The 17350-nt window shown below is 44.3% G+C and overlaps 1 protein-coding gene across 5 annotated transcripts in view; it reads left to right on the top strand.

Moving 5' to 3' along the window:
* The window catches only part of ABCC9 (ATP binding cassette subfamily C member 9), a 947014-nt gene that overhangs the window by 669898 nt on the left and 259766 nt on the right, over window positions 1–17350 (top strand). For all 5 annotated transcript variants that reach the window (XM_085652729.1, XM_085652730.1, XM_085652727.1 and 2 more), the window contains one exon: window positions 10876–10978. In XM_085652729.1, coding sequence (XP_085508855.1) covers window positions 10876–10978 — 103 coding nt within the window. The remainder of the gene's footprint in view (window positions 1–10875; window positions 10979–17350) is intronic.

The raw sequence follows: 17350 nt of genomic DNA, 5'->3' as shown, positions 1-17350 counted from the left end.
TAAATGACATGTGAGGTATTACACATTAAGTGTGTGGTTTAAAGTACTTCTCTAAGTAAAACACTGGACTGGACAATCATATATTGCTCTACTGGGTGGTTGGATTCTGAGCTGGTTCACCCCACAATACTTCTCTGAAAAGTCTGTGACTCCTTTCATTGCAACCACTGAGAGTCACATAGTGAAAGGCTTGTGCTTGCCCCAGGTTGCAAAACCATACTAGAATGGGCCGTGGCATTTTGATGGTAGTTATTTTTCATTTTTGATGTAAAAATTGCTTCTGATGGCCACTTTTGCTAATGCACATAAACTTCATTGATTTATACACCACTATTGTTTAATGTAGCTGATTTGATTTTTAAAATGTAAAAACTATTATCTCTTTACGCAGTCTTCACCATTTTTGTGTGATTAAACTCCATCAACGTTTTCTCTTTTTTTTAGGTCTGTTTAACAGCACAGCTGTCAAGCAAGTCTTTTACTTACTAAAAACACTTTGCACCTGACTGCATTGTGTAGTACAGAAAGTAGTACTACAGTAGTACTATTTACTTACTACACAGTGCAATTCACAAACCTTCAAGTGTAAATCTCCACATCCACCTCTCCCATCTCTTCTATGGGGAGACCCTCACACATGCAAATTTACTACTTTAGGGGCCGATTACGATGCCGTAGGAAACAGCTCCAACCCTCATTCGGAGCTATTCCTACGGCATCGTAATCTCCTGTTTGGATTAATTTCTGACTGACCCATTTTGATGGAATCGTTTAGAAATTAATCCAAACAGGAGCCAAACAGGATTTCTGAATGTCTTACGACGAGCTCGCTGAGCCCGTCTGCCATTCAGCAAGCCTTCTGTAATCCCAAGGGTGTTTCTTTTCGCCTGAGGGATTACAATGTCGGATTCCGACAGCCTTTCTGTGCCGGCGTTTCTGACATAGAAAGGCTGTGGGAAGTGGACTTTGGGGGCCCCCAGCAGGGCCCCCATGGGTACAAGGCATCTAGATGGTGGCCGAGGTGGTACCTATGGTGCCCCCCTGTTGATCCCTGCAACCTGTGCCAGGCACCCAGAGGTGCCTGGCACAGGTTGCAAGGATGAACTGCACCTCAGCTCTTTGGAATGAGAGCATGCATTTCGGTTGGAATGCATGCTCCCATTGTAAAGAATAGGAGTGCGACCAAACAGTGTTTGGTCGCATCCTAATTGCTGGTGTGGGACTGCTGACAGGAGATTGGTCGGTCCCAGTTCCAGATTGTTTCGGACGGACTCAGGTCCGTCCGACATAGAAATCCGCCCCTTAGTAGTAAATGTCAGAGGGATCTAACTGGAGGGGCAGGAAAAAGGGCAGTACTTACTACTAAGTGGGAGAGATTTATAGAGCAGTAGGGGGGTGAGTAAGGTTAAGGCAGGGTTTAGAGAAGGACAGACTCCCATCCACAAAAGAATAAGTACATTGTTATTCACAAACTGCACTTCTTCAGTTACTACAACCAAAGGGACCCAAAACAGTAGTACATTTACTCCTGCTCAGACATGGAAGAGGTCCAGCTCTACACTTGGCCAACCTTTGGTACTGCATGACCCTCCCATACAAAATAATGGAAAGAGGGTCTTAAATTAGAACCCCATATGAAATAATATTACAATTAATTAATTTTGACTTTAAAAAATACATATATGCATTTAATTTAATGTTAAAAACATTACTTTTAAATAAAAGAAATACTTTATGATAAAATAATGAAATTCTGTTTTAAATTTAAAAATAAATGTAACTTTCTTTTTTAATTAATCACATTAATTTAAACACTTTTATGCATAACGTTTCGCAATTTCTGATAGATACTTAGTAAAAAACATTTTTACATAAGGTGAGTTTTGTTTAATAAGTGTTTACAAAAATTATTTTCTTTAATTTAATATATTTTTAAAGCTTAATACACTTTTTAAATGTTCTGTATACTGTAGAATACGGAGATCTCCTCCCCAGTAGCGGACACCTCCGACTAAGTGATAGTAATAACATTACACTTTTAACTTAATTTTGAATAAAATAATGTATTCATTTGAATATTTTAGTGAGAATTATATGAGAATTAATTTTAAAGATTGATTTGTGAAAAATCCCATCTAAATTAAATGTGTTATATAAACCTATTATGTAATAAAACTACAAAGAGTTATGTATTGAATGTAGAATACTATGTATAGAATATACAATACTCATGTGTGGCGGGAGGTCGTTCACCTTTCTAGCATCTAAACTCTGGAATGTTCTCCCACCTGTATTCAGAAAGAAAAAGGTGGAACTTAGCTTCAGGAAACAATTGAATACGTCTTTTTAACTAGTTCTCTTCTTCTGAGCATTACGAATTTGCAATTGGCAGGTACACAATACCTGGGAGGCCCGTTGGTTATCCATTTACTTTAGACATGCCAAGGATAAAATAGAATAGAATAAGTTTTAAAACGTTTTTTTAAATCAGTTACATTTATTTTTAATTAAAAATGGTTATTAAAATATTTTCTTATAAAGTAATATTTATTTTTTATGTATGTATAATTTTTACCATTAAATTTGGAAAAGTGGAAATTAATTTATTTTCACATAGTTTCCTACAGAGTATTTTAAGTCCCTATTTCCTTTATGTCATGTGGGAGGGGTGCAGTTTAGTTTACTTTAAATATTTTGTATTCGTTTCAATAAATAAACCTTAGTGCAATAGTGACAGCAATATAATACAGATCATAAATGATGTGCACTACATATACAGTAATTTACTTTAAAAAGGTACACAGATAATTATTATAAATAGATTCAAATATAGGTTAAAAAGGGGAAATATCCAGGTGACTATAATTTATAGATTAACAGTGAAAATCAATATATCTCATATGACATGCTTTCCACAAGCATTCAAGCATATTCCAACTACTGTAAATTTCATACATATCTTACGTCTGCCCCTCTAAGATACTTATTCCAAGTTCTCTGGGTCAAGTGGATGGGCACTCCTGTCCAATGAGGTACAGAGCAACACCCCAGGGTATGACCACATCCTCCAAAGTGTGGCACTATTTACTCCCAGAGAGCACCATTTCTCCGAAATTCATCATGGCTGATTTTCCAGCAGAGAAAGAAGAGCTGGCTAAACACACCTCCATGATGGTTAATCTACATAGACTCTTCCTCTTGCATTTGCTTATTCCTTTCTTAATCCCACCATCTGGCTGGGTTCAAAAAGTAGAGGTGTAAATGAAACTGGCCTTTCCTGCCTGTCTCCTCCTTCCATTGAAGAATATCATTTACAACCCCAACCGCTGCTCTGGCATTACTATGTTGCAGAACCCTGCTCTCCCAGAAGAGTAACCCTAGGGACTATTTATCACCTCAGTAAAGGAGCCTGGCTAATCCAATGTACTCTGACCAATCAGGACAGAACACTGGAAGGCAGAATTTTAGCTTACAAACAAGAAGGCCTCATAACTTCTTGTCTGTACATTTTACGCTAAATTTACCAATACCATATTGTTGGATTTATCAATACCATTCTAGAAAGTCCTTGAATGATATGTGTATCACCTACTTGACGTTATTTATTATTTAATAACCTCTTGCCATGTTAATGTATGTGGCTGGGAATTTGCAGTGGGAAAAGTGACTTGGGCCATTTTACGAACACCAGGGCTTATAAAACATATTTTATAAGGGCTCTGCCTATATCTACAGGACCCCACACTCCTGAGATTCCTTGGGGAGACTTTAGGGGTTCTGAATATGTAACAATATTGAAGATCCTCACTCTACAGTGCTCTTAGAGCAAAAGTCGATTTTGGAAAGCACTTTACCACAGTATTGTGAGTGAAAAGTTCAATTTCAGTTAACCCGGGGCATCTAAAACTCATTTTATAAGGGTCTGCCTTATAAATACCTTACTCCCCACCCCTGGGATACCTATGGGAGACCCTGTGGGTACCCAATATTCCCAAACATGATAGTTTGTCAATTTGCAAATGCCCCAAACACCAAAGTCGAGTTTGGGTACAATTTGCATTTTAAAAGCAGTCCTGCAACACAGGGCTACTTTTAAACTGACCTCAGGCTTCAGCCGTGCACACATGCAAGTGGGGGCTGCTGGCCTCTAAACAGCCATGCCCTATCACATACTAGAGAATCAAAGGTACTTTCAATCCCCTGCCCTATTATGTACTAGGGCCTTATAGGGGAGGTCCTACCAATCATAGGGTTACCCTAACCCTAGTGTATGTAGTTGTTTTCACTGTATTCTACATGTGTCTCTTTCAGCATAGCACTGGCCCTGGGCCTGGTTAGGCAGAGCAAACGGTCAGTCAGAGTCAGTTACCACCAGTACCAGTCAGTAAACAAGCTAGGGGTGCCCAGGGCACAGGATGTCTTTGCAACAGCTGGTTATGCTGCATTGTAAATAAGAAATTTAACATACTTAAGTCCACTTTCATATTTACAGAGTGATCAAATTCTCTATTATGTGAACACAGTTGTTTGGCTATAAACCAGGGAAAATCTATAGCTTACTTTTTTCAGGAAACACCGTACCAAAACAATCTACGGTTTGGCAAATACGCCTTACCAGTGGCCCCCACCACCTTTAAATACTTATGCATTCAAGTTTACAGATCGCAGGTGGATCAAATTGAAGGTAATATAGTGCGGGCCATAACAGCCCTCCGTGCCAGTGTGGCCTTTTGGTCCTCTCTGCCGTTGTCGGTGATGGGGCGTATTGCCATCTCAAAGATGGTGATGCTCCCTCGCCTATCATACTATTTTGTGAACTTACCTGTCGTAGTCCCACAGTCTATTGAATACTCTATTGGTGGACCTCATTTATTTATTTATTTATTTATTTGAGGTATTTGTAGAGCGCAGCATTCATCCCAAGGGATATCAAGGCGCTTAATGAGAAAGGGCTGCTGAGGTTTGGACCGGGGGTTTATTATTTGGGGAAGAGATGAGTTTTGAGTTTTTGCCTGAATACAAGGAGGTTCGTGGTGTGTCTCAGATCCGCCGGTAGTTCATTCCAGCGTTTGGCCGCCAAATGCGAGAAGGCTCGTCCTCCTGTTCTTGTTTTGTAGATACGCCTGGGTTTTGCTAGGGCTGAATTAGTGGATCTTAAGTTTCGGTTTGGAATGTAAAATTCAATTTTCCCTTGCAGGATAGTAGGGCCTGTTTTATGGAGGGTTTTGTGCGCATGACAGAGTAGTTTGAATGTGGCGCGCTGGCGCATCGGCAGCCAGTGGAGTTGTTTTAAGCATGCCGATGCTGAGTCCCTTTTGCCTTTGTTACATACCAGCTTGGCAGCCTGGTTTTGCAGGACCTGGAGGCGAGAGAACAACTGCTCGTTCATTCCTTCGAATAGAGCATTGCCGTAATCCAGGCGGCTAACTAGGAGGGCCTGTGTGATTGTGCGACGACAGTCCAGTGGGATCCATTTGAAGATCTTGGCGAGGAGTTTCAGGATTGCAAATCCCTTACCCCAAAGTGTGCGTACGTGGTCCTTCATGGATAGTGCGTCATCCATCATGACACCCAGATTCCTGGCGTGTTGTTTCGGGGCGGGGGCTGTCCCTAGAGCCGGTGGCCACCAAGAATCATTCCATGATAGTTTAGCTCCTCCGAACAGTAGAATTTCGGATTTTCCGGCATTGAGCTTAAGACAGTGATTACGCATCCAGTCGGCCATTTCGGAGAGGCAACTGTGGAGTTTATTTTTAGTTGTTTCTAATTTCTCCGATCTTTCATCCAAGGTCACCATCAGCTGCGTGTCGTCGGCATATGAGCAAATGCCGATGCCCCACTTTCTCCCGATGTCGGCCAGAGATGATACATAGGCATTGAAGAGAGTGGGGCTTAGGGAAGCCCCTTGTGGGACTCCGCAACTGATGGGGCGGGGTTCAGAATGGAATTGGCCCATGTGCACTGCCTGGGTGCGGTTGCACAGGAAGGATTCGATCCATTGCAACGCTGTGCCTTGTATACCTTTGCACCGGAGGATGTTCAGTAGGCATTTGTGTGAAACAGTGTCGAACGCTGCCGACAGGTCTAACAGTATCAGAGCCACCGAACCCCCTTGGTCAGTGATGCATCTGACGCTGTCCGACACTGCCAGCAGCGTGGCCTCGGTGCTATTGTTGGATCTGAAGCCGGTTTGGGTGGGGTCCAGAAGCAAGTTGTCCTCAAGATATTTGGATAACTGTGAGTTAACCATCTTCTCCAATGCTTTGGAGAGGTAGGGGAGTTGTGAAATTGGCCTATAGTTCTCTGGGTTGAGAATATCGGCTCCAGCTTTTTTCAGGAGGGGGGTTACAGATGCGTGTTTCCAGCAGTCTGGAAAAGACGCAGAAGTGAGGGATTGATTAAAAAGTTTGGTGATGATTGGGCATAAGGTTGGTGCAATTTCCGAGAATACAAAGTGTGGACAGGGGTCTGTGGGGGAGCCAGATTTTATTGCTCTAAGGACTGTTAGTACTTCCTTTTCAGAGAGCGGTTGGAAGTTGGATAAGCGAGGGGAGTTACCCAGGTCTGTGCGATCATTATCATTGTCGGATGTAGGTGGTCTTGCGTCAGAATTATCATGAGGAGGGACGGTTTGGGGGAGAGTAAAAGTTGAGTAAATTTTATTGATTTTTTCAGAAAAGAAGCAGCTTATCCGTTCGCATGCTTCTGTCGAGGGGGTAAGGTTTTGCGAGGTGCAGGATGGATTGCTAAGCTCCTTCACAATTTTAAACAACTCTTTTGCCGAGTTGTGGTTTTCGTTGATTCGTTGCACGAAAAATGCCTTTTTTGCCACTCGGATGGCAAGGATGTATTGTTTCCTTTTGGCAGTGTAATTGACTCTGGTTGTGGGGTTTTTCGCTTGTCTCCATTGGTGTTCCATCTTTTGGCATTCCCTTTTAAGGCTCTTGAGGGAGGGGGTGTACCATTTTTCGTTGATGGTTGTTTTTTTTCTGACGTCTCGCAGGGGTGCAATTTTGTCTAATGTTTGGCGGATGCTGGTTTCTAGCCGGATGGCGTTATTCCCAGTAGGTTCGTTATCTGGAAGGGAGACATCTGTCACGTGAAAATGATTTTGGAAATTGGAGTCTTTGATTAGTTTCCAGACTCTGTTGGAGGTGAGGGGGGAGTATTTGATTTTTACGGGTTTGCCAGGAAGTTCAAGTAGAAATGAAAGCATGAAGTGATCAGACCATGACAGGGGGAGAATTTCCTTGAGTGTCGTCCGCTCGATGTTTGTAAAGAGGAGATCCAAGGTGTGCCCTGCTGTATGAGTAGGGTTGTCGATCAGTTGTTTCAGTTGGAGGATTTCCATGTCGTATTTAAGCTGGGCGACTCCAGGGGCATTGGAATTTTCGTAGTGGACGTTAAAATCTCCGATGATCATGTAGTGTTTGTGTTTTAGGCACAAAGGGAGTACTTGGTTCACTAGTTTCGCACTGAGGTTAGTTTGTTGTCCAGGTGGATTATAGATGACTGCACCCGCTAGCATGACATGATTCTCGGCGAGGATTCTAAATGGTAATAGCTCATGCTCAGGCTCCGCATTAGTTGTATCCGTTAGGCAAGTTAGGTGGTCCCTAAAGATTACGGCTACTCCACCTCCTTTTTTGTTATTTTGTCTGTTTTGTGTTATTATTTTATAATTGGGGGGGAGAGCGTTAGCTAGATCCGGGGCACTGGCATCTGATAGCCACGTTTCGGTGACGAAGACCAGATCTGGCGTTTTAGAGGTTAGGATATCCCATATGTCAAGTGCATGCTTGGGTAGTGATCTAGCATTAAAATATAAACATTGTAGTTCATGCTGAGGGTTGGTGGGGGTCATATGAGGATCCGTTGGAGATTGACCTAAGCTGGTCCAGTGACAGGAACGGCATGAGATGGGACCGTAGGATAGACCTGGGCCGGTTAGAATACAATTTGATGTTTCAATAGGTTTACGTAGGGCCAGTAGGTCGGTGCGGTTATAGCGAATGATGGTTACCTCGGGTGTGCTGGGGCTGGCAGGGGGTATGGCCCCTGGTCCCGGTCGGTCGCGGACGGGCGCAGACGGGCTTGCCTTAGGCGCGCCTTCGGCGCGCAAGAGTCGCGCCCGCTGCGCTCGTCCGCTGCGCTTCCTCCCAAGACACATACTTTATACCAGTGGGCGAGGAGGTTGGGGGGGGTGTGGCCAGCCGAGGGGGCGTGTCTCGCCTCGCCCTCGTGAATGGCGCCTGAGGGAAGAGTTCGTTGCAGCGCGAGGCGCTGTTCTGAGCTGCCAAGATTCAGGTGAGGGTGGATAGCAGTTTTAAAATCACGTTAAGTAAAAGCACACAATACGATTTTTAAAATGTCCCTGCTCCCGGCTTTCCGCCTCAGGAGCCAATTAGCAATGCAGCGCCTGAGCTGGCGCGCGCTATTTGTATTCGCGGCGGGGGGGCGTGGCCAGCCGAGGGGGCGTGTCTCGCCTCGCCCTCGTGAATGGCGCCTGAGGGAAGAGTTCGTTGCAGCGCGAGGCGCTGTTCTGAGCTGCCAAGATTCAGGTGAGGGTGGATAGCAGTTTTAAAATCACGTTAAGTAAAAGCACACAATACGATTTTTAAAATGTCCCTGCTCCCGGCTTTCCGCCTCAGGAGCCAATTAGCAATGCAGCGCCTGAGCTGGCGCGCGCTATTTGTATTCGCGGCGGGGGGGCGTGGCCAGCCGAGGGGGCGTGTCTCGCCTCGCCCTCGTGAATGGCGCCTGAGGGAAGAGTTCGTTGCAGCGCGAGGCGCTGTTCTGAGCTGCCAAGATTCAGGTGAGGGTGGATAGCAGTTTTAAAATCACGTTAAGTAAAAGCACACAATACGATTTTTAAAATGTCCCTGCTCCCGGCTTTCCGCCTCAGGAGCCAATTAGCAATCATTTGGGGATCAGGCCGCAGAAGAGTGAGCCTACGGAAACTTCAACTGGAGACAGGAGTGGCGGCCTGGGAGTTCCTGACTTCAAGGCCTACTACTACGCTAGTCAGCTCCAACGGCTATCTTACTGGACTCTCGGCAAAATTTACAGGAAATTGGTTATACGCCTAGGGATTTGGACCGAGGTGCGCTACACTCCCTGCTCTTACCTAAGGCCAAAATCCCCACGAACTGCCCTCACCTATTGAGGACGGCTCTACAGTGCTGGAGGAGGGCGCTGTCGTATACCTCCCTGGCGGCTCTCTACTCAAGGAACATACCCTTTTGGGCATCCCTACACAGCAGGGTAAGCTTACGAAGGCCAGAATACATGATTGGGTGGCGGCGGTAGTGGAGGATGTCGGGGCGTTCTTCGGTGATGGTAGTTTGCTTGATCATGATTCCTTTCTTCAGGCTACGGACGCACCATCACGTTTATACCTACTACACGCTGCTGGATCCCATTACATAAAAAACACGTGGGCCCCGCAATGCACTGAACCTTCACAACATGACCTGGTACATCTCTTATGGGGAATGGGGGACACCTGGTCCGATGGCTCTACAAAGGTATCAGTGCACACGCCGCAACCACACATCCCTCAGAACACAATGGTTCGAGGATTCCACTACGGAAATCACTGACAAGGCTTGGAAATGCATGCTCAAACACCCAAAAAGAGTGTCTCGTAATGCAAAGCTGAAGTTCATTCAGACGATGGTCCTTCATAGGTCGTATCTCACTCCCCAGAGGATTCATCGCATGTTCCCAGACGCTCAACATTGCTGCCCCCGTTGTAAAGGGGATGAGGCAGACTTCCTTCATATGCTATGGTCCTGCCCCCGTATCCGGGACTACTGGGGAGGAGCTCGTCAATCTCTGGGAGAAATCACACAAATTCCTATCTCCGATGACGCCCTGAACTGTCTCATAGGCCTTCATAGACGTACAACTGTGCAGAAGGTACAACTGAGATTTTTAGACTTGGCACTCATATTGGCAGTAAGAGCCCTCACCATGAGGTGGAAATCCCCCAGGTGCTCAATGGTATCCAGCTGGCAAGATGGCATGATTCAATGGGGAAAAGCTGAGTGTGCAGCTCTTAGGAGGGAAGAAGAGAGAGGACTATGAAAGCAACCCATTTCGATGGAGTGGGAGATCATGCTACATGAGTTAGAATTACTTGATTTACTACCCCCACAGAGTACCCCACTGCAGTAACACACAGTGTCGCTCTGCCACCAGTTAATATTAGGTTCCAGGACTCGGACCCATACACTATAACCCCCGGGCACTGCAGACCCCTTAGAGTTACACTACTAATATCCCCTTTCGGTTACTATGGACATTAAACATTGACTGACCAGGAGTTTGGGTTGGGAGGGTTTGGGAGGGAGGGGACCTGGTTGAGCTTGTTGTTCTCGTTAATTGAAAATGTATATGCTTTATGCTGTAACTTTATCTGACACAGCTGCAATGATCTGGAAGTTACGTTGTCATCAGGAATCATTTGTTCTTCATTTCCTGTCGAATAGTACGAGTACTGTATGATAGATTCATGCAACGTATATGTTGTACCTATTACAAGTACAAAAGACTGTCTCTTTGTAATATTCATTGCACTGGATATGGTGTCACGGTCATCAATAAAGTATGTTTTAAAAAAATATATATATGTGAACACAGTTAAAAATTGCAAATTCATTTTCACCATATTTATCTTCCGGGCAGAAATATTTATGTTTTCAATGGACCATAAACAACCATTGTTTGACAATTATCTATTGTTACACAAGGTGCAAAATAACTTTTGCTTTATATTTGTACATTTGCAAATTATCTTTGTGCTCTGTGCATCCTGTGCTTTAAGTATTGCTTTTACCATCGTGGATTAATAGGTCATCATTTTTTTTCTAGACACGAAGCCAGATTTAAACAACGTATGCTGGAGCTGACAGACACTAACAACATTGCCTACTTGTTTTTGTCTGCTGCCAACAGATGGCTGGAGGTCAGAACGGTACGTACTGCTTAGACTGTGATGCGATTCAGAGTCTGCGAAAGAAGACAAACCTGATCAGATACAAACGAGCATGCAATAGAGTAAACTCTACAAAAGGATTTATTACCGCGATGTGTTTAAAACAGCTGAGGCTGTTGTATTACACTGTAGAGAACTGATTGCTAGTGAATGTATGCATGCATGTTAAGATTACACGCCTACACCACATAAGTGAGTCTGAAATGGAAACTTGGAAGGGATGAGTTTGCTGAACAGAAATTAGCAGTGTAAAATAAGTAGCTGTAGTTTCGAAAATGTTTTTGTTTTTTAAGATCCATCTTCATTTGCCGAGAAGGCATCATAGTTTAATTAATTAAACCATGCGGGTGGCTTCAGACAAAAACGTTTGCCAAGCATGCTTTGAAATTACACTATATGAAATTATATTTGCATTTTTTCCTTCAACTTTCGATTCAGACAAAAATTACCCAAGCACTTGCATAGTATCTGAAATGAAATGAAAATGAAAATAACATTTCCAAGGAGCACAATTACCCAGGGACATCTAGGCACTAATCTTACTAAGGAGAACTGAACGTGATACATCAGGGAGGCCAGGAAATATGCCTTATTGGTTAGATAGACCAGTTTTTAGAATTTTTCTGAGTTCGAGCAGATTTGATTAATTCTTAAACTCTAGGGGTAAAGAGTTCCATAACCTGGCAGTAGTTACAAAGCTTCTCCCACCCCATTCATCTCTTTTGAATTTGAGGACCACCAGGTTTCCACAAAAGGATGACCAAAGCGATCCAGGCAGGGTATAACGTTAGAAGCATTGTGCCAGACGGGCAAGACCCAAATCATGTAGGGATTTAAAGCTAATCACAGGGCTTAAAAGTTAATGCGCTGTCTGACGGAGAGCCAGTGTAAATGGACCATGGCTTGCGTTGTGGACCTATGTTTGGGAATGCCCAGAAGCTACTGTGCTGCCACCCATTGGAGGGTCTGTAACTTGTTCAGGGAACATTTTTGGATGTTGGTAAACACCTGAAAGGCCGGCGCGATGTAGGGGAGGACCCTCCTAAGAATTTTCTTAGGAGGGTCTCTTCTGTTTTAAATTTCTTTACGAAGGAACAGTGGCATAGCTATCTTTGGTACAGCAGGTGAAAGTAAGCTGGGGCTGAGGTAGGGGCAGGAGGTCTATTTTCCTGACTTGCATTGGGGTCCATTGAACTCTTGCTACATGTTGGACTTGGTCCTTTCTGCAGGGTCATCCCCAAACCTTTTGCCTTCCTCCTCCTATTTTTTTTGTATTTGTTTTTGTTGGCCTTAGGACTCTGTACACTTTACCTCTGCTAGCCAGTGCTTAAGTGATTGTGCTCTGCCCTCTAAACATGGTAACATTGGCTTATATCCAATTGTCATATTTAATTTACTTATAAGTCCCTGGTAAAGTGCCAGTACATGTGCCAAGGGCCTGTAAATTAAATGCTACTTGTGGGTCTGCAGCACTGATTGTGCCGCCCATTTAAGTGGCCCTTTAAACATGTCTCGGTCCTGCCATTGAAGCCTGTGTGGAAAACTGCTGTTTCGACCTGCAAAGTAAACCTTTTGCCAGGCCAAAACCTTCCCTATTATTAGTCATATGTGTAGGGTAGGCCCTGGACAGCCCAGAGAACAGGGTGTAAATGTATTTAGAAAGAAGGACATGTATGTATGATTTTATGTTTTACATCTCCTTGTAGTCAAAACCTCTTAAATTCATTTTTTCAGTACTGCAAGACCTACCTTTCCCTAATGATACCATTGTTGTTACCTTATTATATTTTATAAGTGTAATTTCCAAATGTGAACAGGTAACCAGTTCATGTTTGGTGTCTCTGGAATTGAAATAAAAAATCCTAACTTATTGCGAAGCTGTATTTTAAATTACAATTTTGAAAATGTCACTAGAGTTGTGGTGCCTGCAGCCTGTCTCTAGGTCACGGGTGTAGTTGACAGTTAGGCTTTATGTATTCCTCCTAGACAGCCACACAAAATGGTGAGCTTACGTGTGACCGGATGGGCCATCACTAGCAGGATGGGAGGGATGAACTGGGCCTAGCCCCTTTGCACTTGAATAGGCTGTGAGTCTGGATCCAGGGCCAGGAAGGCAGGGCACTTCAAAGGCATGCCTTTAGAAGCTTCTCCCTACTTCGAAGACACAACTGGGTATAAATACTGGACATCAGACACCAACTCTTCAGTATACTTCTGGACCTGTGGATACTCTACCAGGAAGAAGGACTTATGTGCTGCTGGAAGGGTTGCCACTATGCTGGACTACTGCTCCGAAGGAACTGCTGCCCTGCTTTGCTGACCTGCTGCCTTCTTGCCTGTGGAAGGAGAACTGGACCTGCAACTTCATCTTGTACACAGGACCCCAAAGTGACTCCAAGAGCTAGTCTGCTGGCTGCCTGATCTGAGCCTCAGGGACTTAAAAGGCTCCCCAACATCCTTCACCAGCCCCTGGACCCAACTGCAGTGAGATCCAGACCCCCAAGTGGTGCCTCTCAGGTCCTGGATCCTTGGTGTGGCTCAAGGGTGCTGAAATAAAGCTTCGGGGCTCTTCACGACCGCAAACTGGCCAGTTCACACCAAGACCTCACTGCTCACAACACAAATCAGTGCTACTCTTCCTACTACAACATCGACCGTTCACGGAGATTGCCAACCAGAAGCACCAGCAATGCCCGGCCACTATGTCGGACGGATTTTCTCGCTTCGCCGACAGTCTTCTGCACCACTCTTCCTGCTCCTCAGGCCCTTTTTAACTTGAATGGAACTGTTGCCACAAACATGAGAAGGTAAACTCCAGTGACTCTATCCCACCTACGCTCCATCACGATTGGCCTGAAAGAGCAACTTGGACTCGCTCCAGCAAGAGCAGATATCCAGAGTTGGGGCTGTGTGCTTTTTGGTGCTATTTTCACTAAATTGTTTACAAATTCATATCTCCGGTTCTGCTGATTGTATTTTTGTCATTTTGATCTTGTTTAATTTATTGTATTCAGCTCTAGTTTCCAAACCTGATGTGGGTTTTTTTTTGTAAGATGTTATTGTTTAAAGTGTTGCACAAATACAAATGCACCATAAGTTAGGACTTCAAATTTGGATTCCAGAGACACCAGGGGTGATTTATGTATTAAAAAAAAGAGAAGGGTTGGGCCTGTCGAAAGGTATATTTTGCCAGGTTGACATGGCAGTGTCATCTGCACACCCAAGCACTGCAATTGCAAGCGTGAGGCATGGTTAGAAGATTCCTTACATGGGTGGCAGGATCAGTGTTGCAGGCCCACTAGTTGCATTTAATGTACAGGCCCTGGGTATATGTAGTGCACTTTATTAGGGACTTATAAGTAAATTACATATGCCAAGTGGATATGAGTCCATGTTACCATGTTTAAAGGAGAGAGCACAAGCACTGTAGCACTGGTTAGCAGTGGTAAAGTGCACAAAGTCCGAAATACCAGAAAATAAAAGTCAGAAAAGTGGAGGAGGATGGCCAGAAAGTTGGGGACAAGCAGGGCCGGACTGTCTGTAGCGGGCACTGGGCATTTCCCCGGTAGGCCGCCAGGGTGGGGGCTGGTTTTATGCCCTTGGGGGCCGTTTTTGTTACCGGGGGCTGGCAATATCAGCCCCCTGTAACAAAATGGGCCGAAATCTGCCGTTTTAAACAGCTCGGCCGCATCCCTGTCCTCTCCCCAGGGGGGCCAGCTGAGCAGTTTGCCGAGGCCGGTTTCTGTTCCCAGTCCGGCCCTGGGGACAAGCCCACCCTGATGCTGTCAGGTCTAACATACATCTTTATTATTAAGAGATTATTGTTTTTTTGCAGTGTGTTTTTGATCCTGGGCATTGTGGAAATTATGTTTATGGTGCATTAAATCAAAATTATGTTTATTTTCAATGCAGCCTTTACTTCGTGTAGAGATCATTTACTTGAGCCGTTTGTGGGTGGCATGATCAGGTCTTTGTGTTTGTTGTTCATCCTTGCTTTGCAATGCTTGAGAAGGTTGGCAGCAGAACTTGGAGAGAGTAGCTGTGGTGCTCTTTTAGGCTTTACGAGCTTTTTCAAGCGTTCATGGCCCTTGAGTGTTGTGCTTACTTGTTTAATAAGAATTATTATATTTCATCATTTGTTTTTTAATTTACAAAGTTACATTTTTTATGTTAATCACTTTCCTAAACAGTAACTGTAAGAAAGTGGATTATTAGTTGAAACGGATGATACTCATTTTCTAGTAATAATGGCGCTATTCATGACAATGTCCAGTTAGCTCACAATAACTTAAATCTGAGCTCAACCCTTGGGAGCTATAGCACAGGGCAGACAGGCTTACCGTAGGAGAAATCTGCTAAGCATTTATAATACCAAAACAGTTACAAAGTAGATAAAACAACACAGTAGAAGTCCCACTCCAGTTTATAAAAATAGAGTACAATTTAATATAGCAAATAGACACCAAAATGATCAAATTAGATGTAGGGGTCTGGAGATATGATTTTTCAAAGTTTTAGATGTTAATAGTACTAAAAGCCGTAATACTCACGGGGCAAGGCAGCATGCTGTGGCCTAAATTCTGTGGTAGAAGATTTCTATCTTAGGACTTAAGAAATGTTTTGAATGTCTAATTTCTTCCAGCTGGGCAACCCACCAAGTTGAAATCAAATGGCGATGTGAGGTCAGCAGCTTGGTGCAGTCCAGTGGTAGCCTCTGGTTCTTTTGGCAAAAATCCTTGGAAAAGTTCCCAATTTCCAGCTTTTAGAGTTAGGCAGAAGGAATACAGTCTGACACTTATCTAAGGACCCAAAGACCTTAGGGACACCACTTGGCGTCAGGCCCCACTCTAGGGGCAGTCACCAGCAAGGCCCAGGACAAGTCCAATTGGACTTGGTCAGGTGGGCTCTTCAAGAAGCTATGCTTCCTGCAACTTTTTGTGACCTGACAGCTTCACAAGAGGCTAGCCATCTAGCCCTTGGAGTCCACTCTTCTGTTCTGGGTTCAAGTAGGGGTAGGCCTAGCCCTTCGGTTTTTCTCCACATGTTACAGAAGGTGCAGCCCTCTTTCTAAAGTCAGGGTTCATCTGGTGAAGTCCTTCTTCTGTCTTCCTTAGGTCAATCAATGTTCTGAAGAAGGTAGTATGGATGCCACTTTTCTGCCTGACACTAGCTTGTCGGTGGGGATGACTAATAGGTTAGGGAGTCCTGGGCTTTGTCCCTAAACACTCCTAAAGTGCCCTGCTTTGCTAAATGCTGGCCTGGAATAATTTTCTTCCCTTGGTCAGGGATCATTCTGGACACATACCTGAGTTGTGTCAATAGAATTGAGGAACTACTCCAATTGGTGCCACTCTAGCTACTTGGACAATGGCAGGGGCAACCCTAAGTATGAATTACATCTGCCTGTGACAGTAGCTGTGCTGTTGAAGCTTGTACAGTCAGTGGCGACCTCCCCCAGGCCAATCTGTCATGAGGGGGTCACATTTCCCAGCCAAGGCACGTTTGTTCCCTATCCTGAGCAGGCTGCCAGGTGACAGTTGGTGATTATCTCTGAAAGGGCTACTAGAGGCTTTTAGGCAAGAAATGCCAACCTTCTTAAAGGGGCCTTTTCAAATTAGTAAAATAAAATCCAAATGTATCATCGGACTAGATTTTAAATTCATATTAATTTGAGTCCTTGAATCATGGTTCTAGTTGTTCACAAATCAAAGTTATAAATGACGCTGTGTTATAATGTAAGCTGTGTAATTCTATGGGAGGGCAACAGCGGCTCCTTATTAGGGGCTAAGGGGCATAGCCCTTCGTCCTGTTAGGCAACACTCTCTGCTCCTCGCCTCTACTGCTTACGAGTTAACTGAACAGTATTCATGAAACACGAGTTTCATGTTTTCATGAACACTGTAAGTGCAGCAGGTCAGCCCTCTTGGCCTCCTCTCCAGGCTCTAGATGATAGGAGGAGAAGGAGGAGGGGGCTAAAGCACATTCCTGCTACAGAGTGTTATTTCAAAATTAAACCCTCTGTAATAGGATGCCTGGATTGTGCATGTCTGAGGGGCGTAGTGCAACTATGGTCCCATCACACAGGCACAATCCATTTTATTTAGCAGACATACTGCACATGCCTCAGTCAGCACAGTGTAGCTGCAAAATTGTGTCTGTCAGGGAACGTCAGTGCATCCCAGAGACTAATGAGGAGCCAAACAGTGCAGCAGGGGAAAGATTCCAAGCTCAATCTCAGCAACATATTGGGCAGTGCTTCCAGTCTTATTAGGAACATGGAAGAGGGACTGAGCTGGGCCTTCCCTTGTTTCAAACTTGCCCTTGCTGCTCCATCTGGCTGCTCCTTGTTGA

Source organism: Triturus cristatus, chromosome 4_1 (genome assembly GCF_964204655.1).
Source record: "Triturus cristatus chromosome 4_1, aTriCri1.1, whole genome shotgun sequence".
Lineage (NCBI taxonomy): Eukaryota > Metazoa > Chordata > Amphibia > Caudata > Salamandridae > Triturus > Triturus cristatus.
Note: the sequence above shows the minus strand (reverse complement) of the source record. Positions and strands in the feature narration are given on the sequence as shown.